Genomic DNA, 14,702 nt, shown 5'->3' with positions numbered 1-14,702 from the left:
GAGGTATGAGTTACCTGAGTTAATAAGAATCCTAGAGAGGAAAAGTAAAGCAGATCTGGTAGAACTATCCAGCATAGTTGAACTAACCAAGTTAATTGAGCCCCACCACTAAAGGGCTTCATGAGGTCTTTAGGATCTTTAAAATAGCAGTTACCATACCTGCGAGTACCGCCATCTGTGGAAGGAGATTTTCATTACTGAAGCAGATTAAAAGTTATTTAGGATCAACCATGGACGATGAAAGATTGGGTAACCTGGGTGTTTTGAGTGTGGAGTCAGAAAGAGCTACGGCCTTTAACTTGAATAAATTTCCAAATTGATTTTCTTTCAGTCACAGCACTAGAAGAACGGGGGTAGCTCAGTGGTCAGTGCTGCAGTCTTGTAATTCTGAGGCTGCAGGTTCAAGCCCAGGTTGTGACAGGAAGGGCATCCGGGACGCCAATGGGCGACAGGAACGCCAAATTGTTCATGTGAATTGCTTGCTGTGGCAACCCCTGAAGAGGGAGCAGCTGAAAGAACAGCAATAAACGAATACAATTGTCATGTAAATTACATTACAACAATTTGTAAATAAAAGAGGTAAATCAATGAGAATTAACATGTAGGTTTGTTTGGTAAAAGTGCCTTGTGCAATATGTTTGTATTCTAAATTGTAGCTGTCTTGTGAGATTTCTCAAAACAACAGTTTTAGATTATTTATTTATTTAACTAGAATAGAAATACATAAAGGAAATATTGCAGGTCTTCATGATATAATTGGGGTTTTCCTGCATTATCTCTTAGTTATGCTGCTATAACCTATAGTCTACCTATAGGCTTAGACTGCTGGAGGACAAATTGACCGAATTTCCTATTCTTTTGCTGCTGTCTTTACGCTATACGCTCCATTTTTAAATTTGTAATTATTTCTATCATTAACATGTGTTCTTCTTGGCCTTTTTTTCTCTAGAAACTACACCTGCCATTCTGTGCTTGTCTGTATCTTTTCTGTCCTCTCAAACCACAGCTGGTTGAGGCAGATGGCTGCCCCCACCAGCCACTATTTGTTACAATCACTACAATAAGAAATGCACTTTTGTATATAGGATATATATGTCACTGTGGATAATGACACACTGTGACCAGCTTTGGTCAATATCTTCATAAGGTTTTTTTGGTTTTCCTTTTGGGTTGATACATTCATTTCACACAAAAGTACATTCATCTCAGAGACACAGAACCTGTTTTCTTCCTGAGTAGAATGATAGCAGAACATCCCCAGTGTTTCTTCTTCTTCTTTCAGCTGTTTCCTTTTCTGGGGTCGCCACAGCGAGTCATCCTCCTCCATCTAACTCTGTCTTCTGTGTCCTCTGTCCTCACTCTAACTACCTCCATGTCCTCTCTAACTGCATCCATATAGCTCTTCTTTGTATTTTTCCTGGCAGCTGCATCTCTAACATCCTTCTACCAATATACCCACTGTTCCTCCTCTGCACATGTCCAAACCAGCTCAGTCTGGCCTCTCTAACTTTATCTCCCAGTCCTTCAATCTGTGTTGTACCTCTGATGACCTCATTACTAATCCTATCCATCCTTGTCCCTCCCAAGGAGAACCTCAACATTTTCAGCTCTGCCACTTCCAGTTCTGTCTCCTGTCTTTTTGTCAGTCCCACTGTCTCCAAACCATACAACACAGCTGCTCTCACCACTGTCTTGTAAACCTTTCCTTTGACCTTTGATGCCACCCTTTTGTCACAAATCACTCTTGAAACATTTCTCCATCCACTCCATGCTGCCTGGACTCTCTTCTTCACCTCTTTACCACACTCCCAGTTTTCCTGGACAGTCAACCCTAAGTACTTGAAGTCCTGCACCTTTGTGACCTCTGCTCCTTGTAGCCTCACTGTTCTACCTGCCTCCCTCTCATTCACACACATGTACTCTATCTGCTGCTGCTTACAAATAGCCACCTGTTGTCTAAGTCTAGCTTCCACAACTCTCTATCAGATCTTCATCGAGTGGCTCACCAACCTAATTCTCCTGTAGCTGCTACAACTCTGTACATCACCCTTGTTCTTTAAAATGTGTTTATACTTACATGTAATTGTTTGAACAGCTAAACGAGGCACTTTCAGGCATCTGGAAATTGTACCAAAGGATGAAGCTTGGGCTATGGAGATCAACAATTCTCTAAGACTTCCTGATATCTTGGAGGATTTCCTTATAATTCCCCATGATGTCACACAAAGAAGCAATGTATTTGGGGTGCAGCTTAAAATACATCCATAGGTTTGCCTCCAGTTAACTCAAATGTTGTCAGCTAACTATGGAGATAAAACAGTCTCATAATTCACAAATGCACAGAACAAGAGTCACAGTTGTATTTTTGCTGCAAACACAAATATATCTTGATTTAGAAGCTGCTGCCATTAAAAACTAACGAAAAAGAAGAAAAAGTAATAAAAGTAAATTAGTTATTAGGGAATTGTTTCAAAGATCAACTGGGATATAGTTTTTGGTAGCATTTAAATTTTTTTTAAGAAGAATGAGTATTTTTGGAAAAATATAGTGAGTAGTATAGCTGATCCATACTCCAGTCTGGAAGGTGGCAGTAATGCACCTGAAGTTGTTTGCCAACCGCCATTAAAAAACAGGAGAAAAAAGAAAATTAAATTACAAGAAAAAAGTCATAATATTACCAGCATAAAAGCATAGTATTATGAGAATAAAGTCATAATATTACTAGTATAAAGTCGTTTTCAATTAGAAAAACAGCTTTGACAGTTAAAGCAGCTGTTTTTACACCATATTGTCTGACCACCGTATATTGTGACCATAGGACACATTGTTGCGTTTTTACTCCATAATTTGGCCTTGAAGAAGAGTGTTTTACTTCAAGAACAGAAGCCTTGGAGAAGAGGAGGGGAGCAGAGGTCGGGTGAAAACAAACAGCCAAGCAAACCAAGGTGTTAGCTGAGCAAAAACTGCTTCTGGTGCCTCTCTCATACTTCCAAAGGATAAAAAGTATTACCTGACCACTGACTTCATGACAATTATTGAAATATAAACGGTCACAGAATATGATGGCTCTTATATTGAAATAATACAATTTAAGTGGTTTAAATTTGTGTTTTTATTGTTTATAACTTATTATAAACTTATTTAATTTTTAAATGCCCATTCGAGACAGTTTTGTTACTTAAGTGCAAGTTTTTTTTTGGCTTGTTTTTAAAGAGAGAATTGTTCAAGAGAATTATCATCTCAGTGCACACTAACATAAATTGTGATTCTCATTTTGTAAAGAATAGTTCAGGCCTAGAGGTGACCATCAACAAAAGTTATCCCTCTTTGCTTATCACTTTTGGCAGCAGTGTGGTTTGATGCTCCCCGCCTTCAATCTGACACAGAGGTAAACTTATCTATTCAGTGCAGCTCAGACGCGTTTGGTCATGCATAATTACACAAATGACACAAAGGATGAATTTTGGAGTGTTTCTGAGTGGTGCAAGAAGATGTCTTTGTGACTGTAGTACTGAATGGACTCAGTGAGGTATAGACTACATCCTACTTCGCCTTTAACCCACTAAAGATAGGCTTAAAGGAAATGTGCCTGTACTCATAGATTCAAGGGTTACGCTTCCTAACAGACTTCCCTCATTTCGACTGGAGATGACCAAAAACAATGGCAGGGGATCAACAGGCTTGTGGACAAATCTTAGTTTTCTTCATGCCTCAACATGGAAACAACAACAAACTTTCTGCTGAGACTGACTGATCTGAAACAGACCTGATGAATCAAACTACTGAAACACTGAACCTGAACCCAGCTGACCCAAACTCAGATCACCGTAGACCTCTAAAGGAATCTAGTTGGTAAGAATACATTAAATAATCAGCTTAATCAATAAACACATACCTGACTATAATAACTCTGTAAGTTTGTTTCAAACAAGTCTACGGAGGTGAAAAAGTTGTGTTTTTTTGTTTGTTTGTTTGTTTGTTTTTTTACACCTAGTAACATGTTTGTTTGTAAGAGCACTGCAGTGTTTCCTACTTGCTGTGTGGAGGTTAATCGGGGTTGGATGGCAATGATCATCAGTGTCTTCCTCAAACTGGACAAAGATGTTCTCAGAGACTCTAATGTTTCTTCACATCTGGATTTATGCTGATAGGAGCCAATCTCCTCTTTTAGTAGAAGATGCTCACCCTCCTGTCTGGTCTAGAATTCAACTTGTTTGTCTTTAATCTGTGGAGGTTCTGGTTCCTCCTGACCCAGACTGCCGTTCTTGTCCTGGTTATGGAGCTGCTGATCAGTCAGAACCTCGTCCTCCTTAGAAACATGTTGCTGTGGGAGTTCTAGAGGAACAAAGAAACACAATAATAAGGATACTTTTTGACAAAAAAAAATTACAAAATGTGGTAAACCCATCCCTCCTCTCATACAAAACTTTTCTTTCAGCTGAATGACAGGTTTATTTTATAATTACAACACCCTTGTCTTTATCAAACAGCCTCTAAGCAAGATTTCCTGATCAAACAAATCTGGATCAGCTCAGGGCTGCCACAAATAGTCATCAAAATCAACACCGTGGATTATGTAAACTCTCTGATGTCGATATTTTTAATCAACAAAATTTTAAATGAATTTATTTTTTTTTAATTCTTAAACTTTTAAACTGAATTAACAAAAACGTTTCACCTCCACATCACTAATTAGTTATAGTCAGTCGAGTCAGCTCTGTCTGACCTGCAGTTTTAAACTATTATGCCAGATAAAAAAGCTGCAACAATGTGTACTGTGGGACATGCCCAAAAAACCTCCAAAGGGAGTCGTTCAGGAGGCATCCTAACCAGAAGCCTGAACCACCTCAGATGACTCCTTTCGATGTGAAGGAGCAGCGGCTCTACTCTGAGTTCCCCCTGGATGACGAGCTCCTCACCTTATATCTAAGGCTGAGCCCAGCTACACTACGAAGGAAGCTCATTTCAGCCGCTTGTATCTGGGATCACATTCTTTACACCATATACAGCACTTTTATATTCTTGCAACTACACCTATAAGGTATGAAGTGCCAAAGCAGACAAAAGCTCTACATACAGACCCGCATGTGAGACTGAATGAGCTGTGCACAACAAGGGAGGAGGCTCCTCTTAAAAGGAGAGGAGAGCAGGTGGGAGGAGGTATTACCTTAAAGGGGAAATGAGAAGTGCTTTGAAAACTAACATAAATCGAAAGTCATAATAAAAGGTGCTTGTTTTTAAGAGTCTCACATTTTAAAAAATTCACACTAATTTTAAGTTAATATTGAAAGATTGAAAAAATTACCAGGGTCTCTTCTGTATTTTCTGTTATCGCTTGGAAGTGGGACATGTCCTGAGCCAAATGTAGAAATGCAAACAAGGCAGTGAATAGCAAATACAGATAGTGTGGGGATAAAATGGTTCAGTGCGTTGCAGTTAATTGTGTCAACCGACCCGAATCTGTGTCATTCTTCAGCTACCCAAAGGAGAAGAAAGTTTGATGGATATGGTTAGTTTAGCTCCTGGTGAAAATTACAACACAAAGTCCGGTGACTGGCTGTGCAGTGAACATTTTGAAGAGGAGCATCTGAAATACAAACCTTCAATATTACAATCCATTGGCTTCATGCTGAAAAAGCAAGAACTTTTGCTAGGACCCTATGTTTAATTAGAAAAAGAAGGCAGATAGGTCTTCACCACCCTCCCCTCTCTGCCCTGTTTCAGCTCTGTATCTGTCTTTTCCCTTTGGAGTCTCTCTTTGCATATCTTCCAAACTTTGTGAATTATGGATTTGGACAGCTGGTCTCTCAACGCAATTGATCAAATTTTCTCAATGAGAAGACAGGGTTTCGGGGGAACCCTCTTGTCCAGACAGGACATTTTTCTCCTGATACACAATGGACTCCTGGCAGGAGTGGAGAACTGTGTGTTTGTCGATATTGTCAGTCGTGGATGTCAAAGATGTGTACACAATTGGATTTTTGATAACAGGCTTTCTGCTTTTTGGAGTTGGCGGTTACCCGGCATATCGAGAAATTCGGAAAACCTCGGCAGCTGTTCTGGCTACTGTGAGGCAGCCAGGCATGTGTGATGGGATCTGCAGAGTGATCAACACTAAGGCTCTTCTGCTTCTGTTAGTCTACCCTTATTAAATAGATTTGTCTTATTAATGCTTCTCTAAGAGGAAAACTTATTCATACTCAAATGGTGTATTAAGACCTGTTATCACTGTATTAACTTTAATATTTCCTCTTAGATGAAAGTTTTGATCCAAGTTAAATAATAGACTTTCAAATATTCCCATTGATCTATAGATCACTGAACAGCTCTGTACCTAGTATACTAAAGACTTGTTAATATTATCAATATCATTATATCAACCGTTCTGTTAGCTAGAATTGCTTTTGAGTAGTAGTCTTGATATTTTTAAAACGTTTCCTCGTAGAAGAAAGTTCATTCTTGTCCAAACGGTCTATTGGCTTACACATCACTGACCGACTTCAACATATCATATTAAAGACCTGTTATTTGTTATAGTTATACTTTTATTTCTGTCTGTTTTTCAAATGCCTCCTCTTAGAGGAAAGTTTATTCACCATTGGCTAAAATTACCTGATTAATGTTTTTATTTCTGTATTTCTGTATCTGATTCTGTTGTTGTTTCTTATCATGATTTCATTTAGATTATCTTAGTTACTATTTTGACCATCTTAGCTCATGATTAGATATGTTTGGTTTCATGACTTTATTTGTATTATCTTGTATTTCATTTAGATTATACTTGTTTCTGTCTTTCTATATTTGATTTTGATGTTTTTAATCTGTGTTGTAAAGCACTTTGGATCGCCTTGTTGCTGAAGAGTGCCATATAAATAAATTTCACTTCACTTCACAGAGAACAAGATGGCAAAAAAGATGAGGAGCCTACCACATGCACAGATGTGCATGTGTGTTAGAGGTATGTAGACCTGATGATCAAGAGATCATTTTGTGATTCATTGAAATTTGCAACTGACAAACAAATATGGTGACAGTGTATTGAATTGGTTATAGGAGATTCTCAACACCCAGAACTCTATTGAGGAGGATGTGATGGAGCCAGGTGCAGTGCACAGCCGCCTGTGCACAGTCGCAGTGTAAATATAAATGTGACCAATTCTGCAAAATGAGTCATAATGAACACAGACAGGAAGGAAACGTGAAAATACAGATTTTTGCTGATGAGTGGAAAAAGTGCCTTAATAAAAACACCATCTAGCTGTATGACTAGCTAAAATAGCATATAATCTTCCTAATCTACCGACCACAATTGGTTCCAGCTGATCTCTTCTGCATCTTTCCACACTCCAGTCATTGAGAGTTATCAGCTCCTGTACACTCTCCAGTTGTTGAGTTTTCCAGCTGAGTTTATCTTTGTCTGTCCTGTATTTGAGAAAGTCCCTATTTGTACTTGAATTTGAAACCAAACTCATCGGCCAAGTTCAGTTTCAGCTTTTGTTTTTTTCTTTAAGGTAGCAGTGCATAATACTGCCCAGTGTACCAGTCTGTACTATGCATTGCTAACATTTATTAATCTTTTTTTTTGTTTGCTTAATGATCATTTGTCATTGAAATCAATGTACAAGTTCATCAAAAGGAAAAGGAGTTTTAGCAAATCAGAAGTGACCACAACTCTGGTAATTAAAGGAACATATTAATGAAAAATAAACTTATCAAATCAATGTAATTACACCTTCTTCCATAGAAAACTCAAATAAAAAAAGCTATATTAAAATCGGTTTCTTATTGAAGTATAATAATTTAAGGTTAAAAAAAGAAAATTTGGTTTTTATGCTTGTTTTAAAACTTGTCCTTTTTTGGCACTTATATTCAGTTTCCATATAGTGTAATTTAGGAGGTACATGCAAGAATCATACCTTCATTTTAGCTTGGGAATTTCCAGTCACATCTCTATTCATGCATGTAAAGAGGTAAAGAGGAAGGAAGGCAGCTGTAATATTTTTCTATCTGTGAAAAAAGGTTTCCAATCACAACAGAAAGTAATTTTTAAGACAACACCCTTTATTACAAGAAAATGTAGGTGGGACCTCCTGGTGTGCTGTGTGCTTCACTCTTTGCTTCACTGTACTTTTTAACACGACTTAAAGATGAGAACCAAAGCTGAGAATTTTTCTGCAGCAGTGATTGGATTTGTCCTCTTACTTCTCTGTGCAACAGGTACTGTATCTCTTTCTTCATGTTCTTTTACAGAAATTTGGGTAGCACTTTATAATAACTACACCTTATGTAGCATTATTTAATCATTAAAAATGATTAATTAACCTTGAAAACATCCTTAATTAAGAATGATTCATTCTTAATACAATATAAATTTACATATTTATTAATGCTTTACCCATAAAGGCTAATTACTTCCAAAACCAACATACTCAATGTTTATTCATGCTTAATAATTCATGAAGTAGCTATTCTATATACTGTGCATATGTATGTAAATGGTCATATAAATGTACTTTCACACCATACTATATACTCATCCTGCAGGGCATTAATAACTAAGGCAGTTGCTAGTAGTTAGTTAAGTCTTTTTGTGAACCTTTCTAAAGTGAAGAATATTTATGCTTTATTGAGTGTTTGTTTATGTAGACAAAACACACAAGTTCATTTTCACCTGTGGAAATTAAGACAAAAATCAACACAATCATGTTTCATTACTTTCAACAATCAACGGGACAGTCGACTGTGTTGTTGTGTTTTTGCAACTGTTGCCTGTGGAAGGGGAAAATTGTGTGCTAAATCGAGAAGTTCTGCGGACTCACACTAGCAACAACAAATCCATAAAAAGTTTATTCTAAAAAACAAAAGCCGCGTTTGAGCCACGCTTTTGATTTCCTGCTTGTTGGGCCGCCCGCTGTGTCTTCCTGTGTTTCCATCTCCTCACTGGTTTGTTGTTTCTAGCAGGAATCCACAGAACTTCTCGACTGGCCTTAAGCATATTTAGCACACAATTTTCTCCTCACACAAGCAACAGTTGCAAAAACACAACAACAACACAGTCGACTGTCCCGTCGATTGTTGATAGCATAACAAAAGCAGGACTCAATCGTGGCTTTTTTTTTTTTTACAGAAGAAGAAGAAGAAGGTGACGGTGAAACCTTTTTATGGCCAACAATGCCTTTGCAATTAAAGAGGATCCAGAGGCTGAACAAATACTTAAAGATGATAAGGCTTCTGGAAAACTGCTTCCTTTCTAATTAAAGTAATGGAACATGATTGTGTTGAATACAGCAGGTGTTTAGCTTTTTAGAGATTTACAGTTAATCTGCACTGATACCTTTCTATTGTTTACAAATATTTTGCTTTATTTAAAGTACACAACTTAAAAGTTTTGAGAGACAAATGTTTTGTATTCCTTGTCTCCTGGCTTGATTTTGACTGATTTTTGTCTAATTTCTACAGGTGAAAGGGAACTTTTGTGTTTTGTCTACAATAACAAATACTTAATAAAGAATAAAAATAGTCTTCACTTTAGAAGGCAAACCTATGCCAAGGCCATAGGATCACTGTCTGCTTGGAATCCTTCCCTGAACTGGGATTGTGATCTGGATTACCACCAGAATCTAATCACTTGTTCCTTTGTTGCATTTGATGTTTGATGTTTCCTAAAGATTTCATGTAATTTCATTCATAGCTTTTTGTGTAATCTTGTGCACAGAGAGACATACATACAAACAAACAAACACAAGCTACCAGTCTTGTCTCTAGTTATAGTACATCTTGATGTATTGCAGTGTATAGTGCTTAAAGTGTGTGTTGGAGATGATTCTCAGCTACTACCACGCTACATTTTAGCTCAGTATGTCACAATTAAAGTTTTTAAGTTATTTTTCTGTACTTGATTTCATGTTGTCTCTGTTGTATTTCTGTGTGTTCTTGTCAATCTCGTTTTTTTTCTATTTCCTGTGCCACTATTTGCCTGCCCTCAGTTCAGTAGTTCTCCAGTCAGCCTGCCTTCAGTCCGTTTACCCACCGGAGCTCCCCTCTGATGTTTCTGCCATCACTGTGTCCTCAGTGATCACCAAGCTTGCTACTGTGTCAGGGCCAGTCTCTGCTTAGGGTTCTTCTTGTTGGTTGTCTGTTTTGTTTTGTTTCGTTCATGCTGGTCAAACCCTTTTCCTTGTGTCAGCTTCCTAATTTTTCTTTAGCAAGTTTTGTTTTGTTTGCTGCCACGTCAGTGCTTTCCCCCCCTTTTTTGGAAAGAAATCAGTTTTCATTATTTAATTCAACATGAGTCTGCATTCTGGGTTCGCTTTACACTGACATTACAGAATAAACCAGATAGTAATGGAAGCAAAAGATAGTTTTGGCGGCCATCTTGAATGAAATTGAATCCAGCAGTTAATCAGTTCCAGATGTTTATCTAATGATTATTTTATGAGAGTTTTATTTAAATTATTCATGGTTCATGAGATAGTTTGCTAAGGGTACAGACAAACAAGCACACACACACACACCCATACACAGGCAAAGACAAGCTCCACTTTCACTTATAGTAGCAGGTGATAATTATCAAATGTACAATAACTTTACTAATGTGTCATTACCACCTTAGTTTAGGTAATTTGATATTGACTGCCAAAAGTAATCTACTGTTGTAGATTTTATTTACACACTAAAGAAAAAACATTTGTCATTAAAAACACAGCCTGTCATTAGTGTAAAAGCAGATATTCAACTTACAAGTTGCAATTCTTTTGTCATGAACTGGGGTGAAGGAGGCGAACCCTGAGCGCAGACTCATGTTGATAAAAAAAACTAAATTTGTTTAGAAATAAAAGGCAAACCCAAAACAAAGGCTGACGTGGCAGCAAAATCTAAACTAAATACAAAAACATTAACTAAACATAACATGAACAGACCTGTGACAAGAGATTAACCCAAGGGAGACGAGGAGGCACGAGCAAACAGGAAGGACGACACATCAGGGAGGCAAAGAATGACAATGAACCAGCAGAGAGGTAGAGAATGTGACCGGGTATTAAAGGCAGAGGGTGATTAGTGGAAGTGGGCACAGGTGAGATGATTAAGGAGCTAGAGGCAGGTGTAGATGGGTGAGAATGGGGAAGAGAGAGAGAGTGACTGAGGAGAAGTGAATGTTGGCTGAGGCACAGGGAAGAGACAAAACACAAACAAACTATAACTGAAACATGAAGACAAAACAATTCAAAAACTCACATCCTAACTTCTTTTTGAAAACCATGAAATATTTAATTGCTATTTATTGAATCTATATTTACAAGGATGCATGGATAGATGAAAAGCAATTAGTCTGTCACAGTTTTATAGTTTTATAAATGTCAGAGACTAACAAGAGCCCTGTTGTAATGGTTTCATAAAAGTGTTTTTTAAGAAGGACCAATGAACAATATATGTGTACTTTTAAAAGCATCAGGATTATACAGATTGATGGTTTAAACAAAATTGAAAAGCTTTGCTTTGTAGCTCTATTTTTTCCTTTGATTTTGGGATCAATTATAGTGACTGTTGTTGCAGAGACACTTTGTTGCTGTCTAGCAGAAACCCTTGATTTCAAAAGATGCAACTTTCAAGGGAAAGAAAAAAAAAGAGCTTGTCTTTTAAAATAAATAAACTCTGTGGTCACAAGTCACAAGCTGTTCTTAACACTTTTCATTGAATAGTCATTCACCAAACCACAGACAAGATGTTAAAGGTGGCCAGCAGAGTGGATTTATGAAAAAGTATGAAAATAGTGAAAAATGTAGTTATAAGTTGTTTTTTTGCCGAACAGCAGCAATATGTTGCTATGCAAAAAAGTACACAGTCCAAAAAATTTAACAAAATTGAACTAAATATCTAAAATGTTTGAGTGTTTAGAAAATCTATTAGCATTAAATTTTTCTATTCAGTTTTACAAAACTGCTTATTAGTGACAACAATAGTGTTGTGGGTCTTTGTCCTTTAACAGTGCATTTTTATTTTGTGACAAATTCTTTTCAATGGCTCAACGCCATTAATTTATTTCCCAAATTTCCATTTATGTTCTACAGTGACCTGAACAGAAAGAAGAGCAAGCATTAGGATTAGAACTGAAAATGTCTTTCTTCATTATGATTACAAGTGTTGTTTCTGATGTGCTCTGTGTTACAGCTGTACAGAGTCAGAATGGCTGGGGAGTGACTTACAGCCCTACTCAGATCTGTGCTCTTAAAGGATCAACAGTGGAAATACACTGCAAATACACACACTCACACAAAAAAGGTGGTATCACAATCAAAGTGGAGAAAAGCTTTTGGTTTGCTAAAACTGATGAGAACCCTGTGGATCTAAAGACAGAGGAACAGTACGCAGGTCGTGTGGAGTACAACTGTGATAGAACGAGATGCAGACTGACAATCAGAGATGTAAAGAAGAGCGACTCAGCTGTGTACAAGTTCAGGTTTGAAACAAACACACACGATGGAAGTTACACTGGTAAACCAGGAGTCACTTTAAATGTCACAGGTAGTTACTTCCAAATAATAAACATCTATATATCATTGTGCTGGTTATCTGCCTGTCTGTGTTAACAGTGTCTCTAAGACATTTATTGACATTATTGTTCTGCCTCACAGACCTGGATCCAAAAGTTTATGTCTCAAAGAAAAACTTCCATTTCAAGTGTCTCAGCAAATGTATTACACCTGATCTTTCTTCATATGTCTGGTACAAAAACGGACACAAATTTAATGAAGGGACATATGCGTATTCAGATAAGTTTGAGAATAAAGACAGTGTTTCCTGTGCTGTAAAAGGATATGAGGATTTCCCTTCTCCTCCAGTCTGTGAGTTCACTTCACAATCGTCTTCCATCACAATTTAATCTCTTTCCACAGTCTTCTTCAGAATATTTGACATTTTTCAGTTTAAGTAGTTATATTCAGTATAAATTTCATAAATATTTTATACAGAAACCCAATTCACTACAATAAAATTACAAGACTAATACTGATCTCAGACACTGAATGAATAATATTTCATCTTTCAGGTTGTTACAGTCAATCCTGCATCACAGTGACCTATAAGGACAGAAGAATCTGTGCATTTAAAGGCTCATCAGTGGACATTAAATGCACTTACCATCAAAGTGGTTACATGTCAATATTCTGGTTCAGTCCTGGACGCAGTCAGCAGTGGATGGATCCATTACAACCAGAGGACCTTACAAAAGACTCCCAGTATTTTGGCCGTGCTCAATCATTCAACAAATACTATTTTTCTGAGAGACACGTCACTCTGAGAATCAGTGACCTAGGAGAAAGTGACTCAGCTGAGTATCGCTGCAAACTTAAAACCTCCAAGTTTGAATGGGGAAATGATTTACATGGAACAACTCTGACTGTCACAGGTACTGATGGAAATACACCAATATGGTACATGTAAAATCCCCACACATGGTTTTAGTACTCAGTATAAATATTGTCAGAGGATTCTGTTGCTGAAGCCTGCGACTCATATTTGTTCTTTATGTCATCTTCCAGCTCTCCAGGTTCAGGTGATCAGTGTGTTGGCCCACCGTGGATTCATCTTTGCAAAGCTGAAGTGTCACAGCAGCTGCAGTCCAACTGGTCTATATTCATTCAACTGGCTCAAGAATGGAAAACAAATTCAGAGGGGGCAGTTTTTTGAAGACTTCATTTATCCTTCAGACAAAATCTCCTGTACTGTACAGCATCGGGGGATGCATGAAGCTCCTGCAGTTTGTGAGTTTACTCCATAATAAGAGAAAAACTGATACAAACACACTGACACATACATACCACTAGAACAGCACGGAGGTCTATGGAAACTTTACAAGAATTAAAGCTCAGCTTTATTTATATAACAAGTTTTCAGTCACAAGTGAAACCCAATGTGTTTAACAGAGCAATACAAAAACTGAAAACAAAGACATCAAACAATAGTCTAAAATAGTAATAAAACTGAAGTCACCTAATTTAAAATGAAAAATGAAAAATGACCAACAGCTAAAACAATAAGAAAATATAAAAAAAAAATACTTTAAAAAATCAAGAGTTTAAAATAGAAGCACCAGGCTTTTGCTGGTGAAGATACTCAATCATACCGGACATGGTAAATCCAAAAAAAAGGGTTTAGAACAAAAACAACTGGACTTCTGTTCTGTAGCTGAAGACATTTTGCATCTCATCTGAGGAGCTTTCTCAGTTCAAAAATGGAGCGTGTGGAGTTCAAGCTTTTAAAACTGAGATGTTCTGCAAACTGAATTCACATGCAGTTTAGCAAAATGTCTTCAGCTACAGAATAGTTTTGCCAACGCACCACCCTTGGCTCACTTCCAGTCCTTTTATCCCAAAGGATGGAGAACTCATACAATTTACAATTTAAAGGATGACACTACAAATGTCACAGCTCCATCTGTTCCTGCCACACCTCTTGCCACAGTCACGTAACTTTCCACAGTCCCACAGTTCAAGCCACACCCATGTTGCCATGCCCACGCAATCAGCTTCATCTGTCTCACCTGTTCCTGTCTCCGTAAATACCCACAGCTCACACACCTCAGTGCCAGATTATTGAAAGCCTAACCGCCAGTAAATGTCCAGCGTACTTCTCTTGTTCATGCCTGATCTTGACCCTTGCCTGTTTCCTGACCATCGTCTCCTGCCTGCTCCCTGCCTGATACT

The 14,702-nt window shown here is 37.6% G+C and overlaps 1 protein-coding gene across 1 annotated transcript in view; it reads left to right on the top strand.

Annotated features, from left to right (window-relative positions):
* The first annotated feature begins 8,100 nt into the window (after positions 1–8,100).
* LOC108246288 (B-cell receptor CD22-like) overlaps positions 8,101–14,702 on the top strand; it is a 21,973-nt gene continuing 15,371 nt past the window's right edge. The window contains exons 1-5 of the mRNA XM_025009987.2: positions 8,101–8,217; positions 12,169–12,522; positions 12,633–12,842; positions 13,046–13,405; positions 13,539–13,760. Of these exons, the coding sequence (XP_024865755.2) occupies positions 8,148–8,217; positions 12,169–12,522; positions 12,633–12,842; positions 13,046–13,405; positions 13,539–13,760 (1,216 nt within the window). The 5' untranslated portion in view covers positions 8,101–8,147. The remainder of the gene's footprint in view (positions 8,218–12,168; positions 12,523–12,632; positions 12,843–13,045; positions 13,406–13,538; positions 13,761–14,702) is intronic.

Source organism: Kryptolebias marmoratus, linkage group LG3 (assembly GCF_001649575.2).
Source record: "Kryptolebias marmoratus isolate JLee-2015 linkage group LG3, ASM164957v2, whole genome shotgun sequence".
In the NCBI taxonomy this organism is placed as follows: Eukaryota; Metazoa; Chordata; class Actinopteri; order Cyprinodontiformes; family Rivulidae; genus Kryptolebias; species Kryptolebias marmoratus.
Note: the sequence above shows the minus strand (reverse complement) of the source record. Positions and strands in the feature narration are given on the sequence as shown.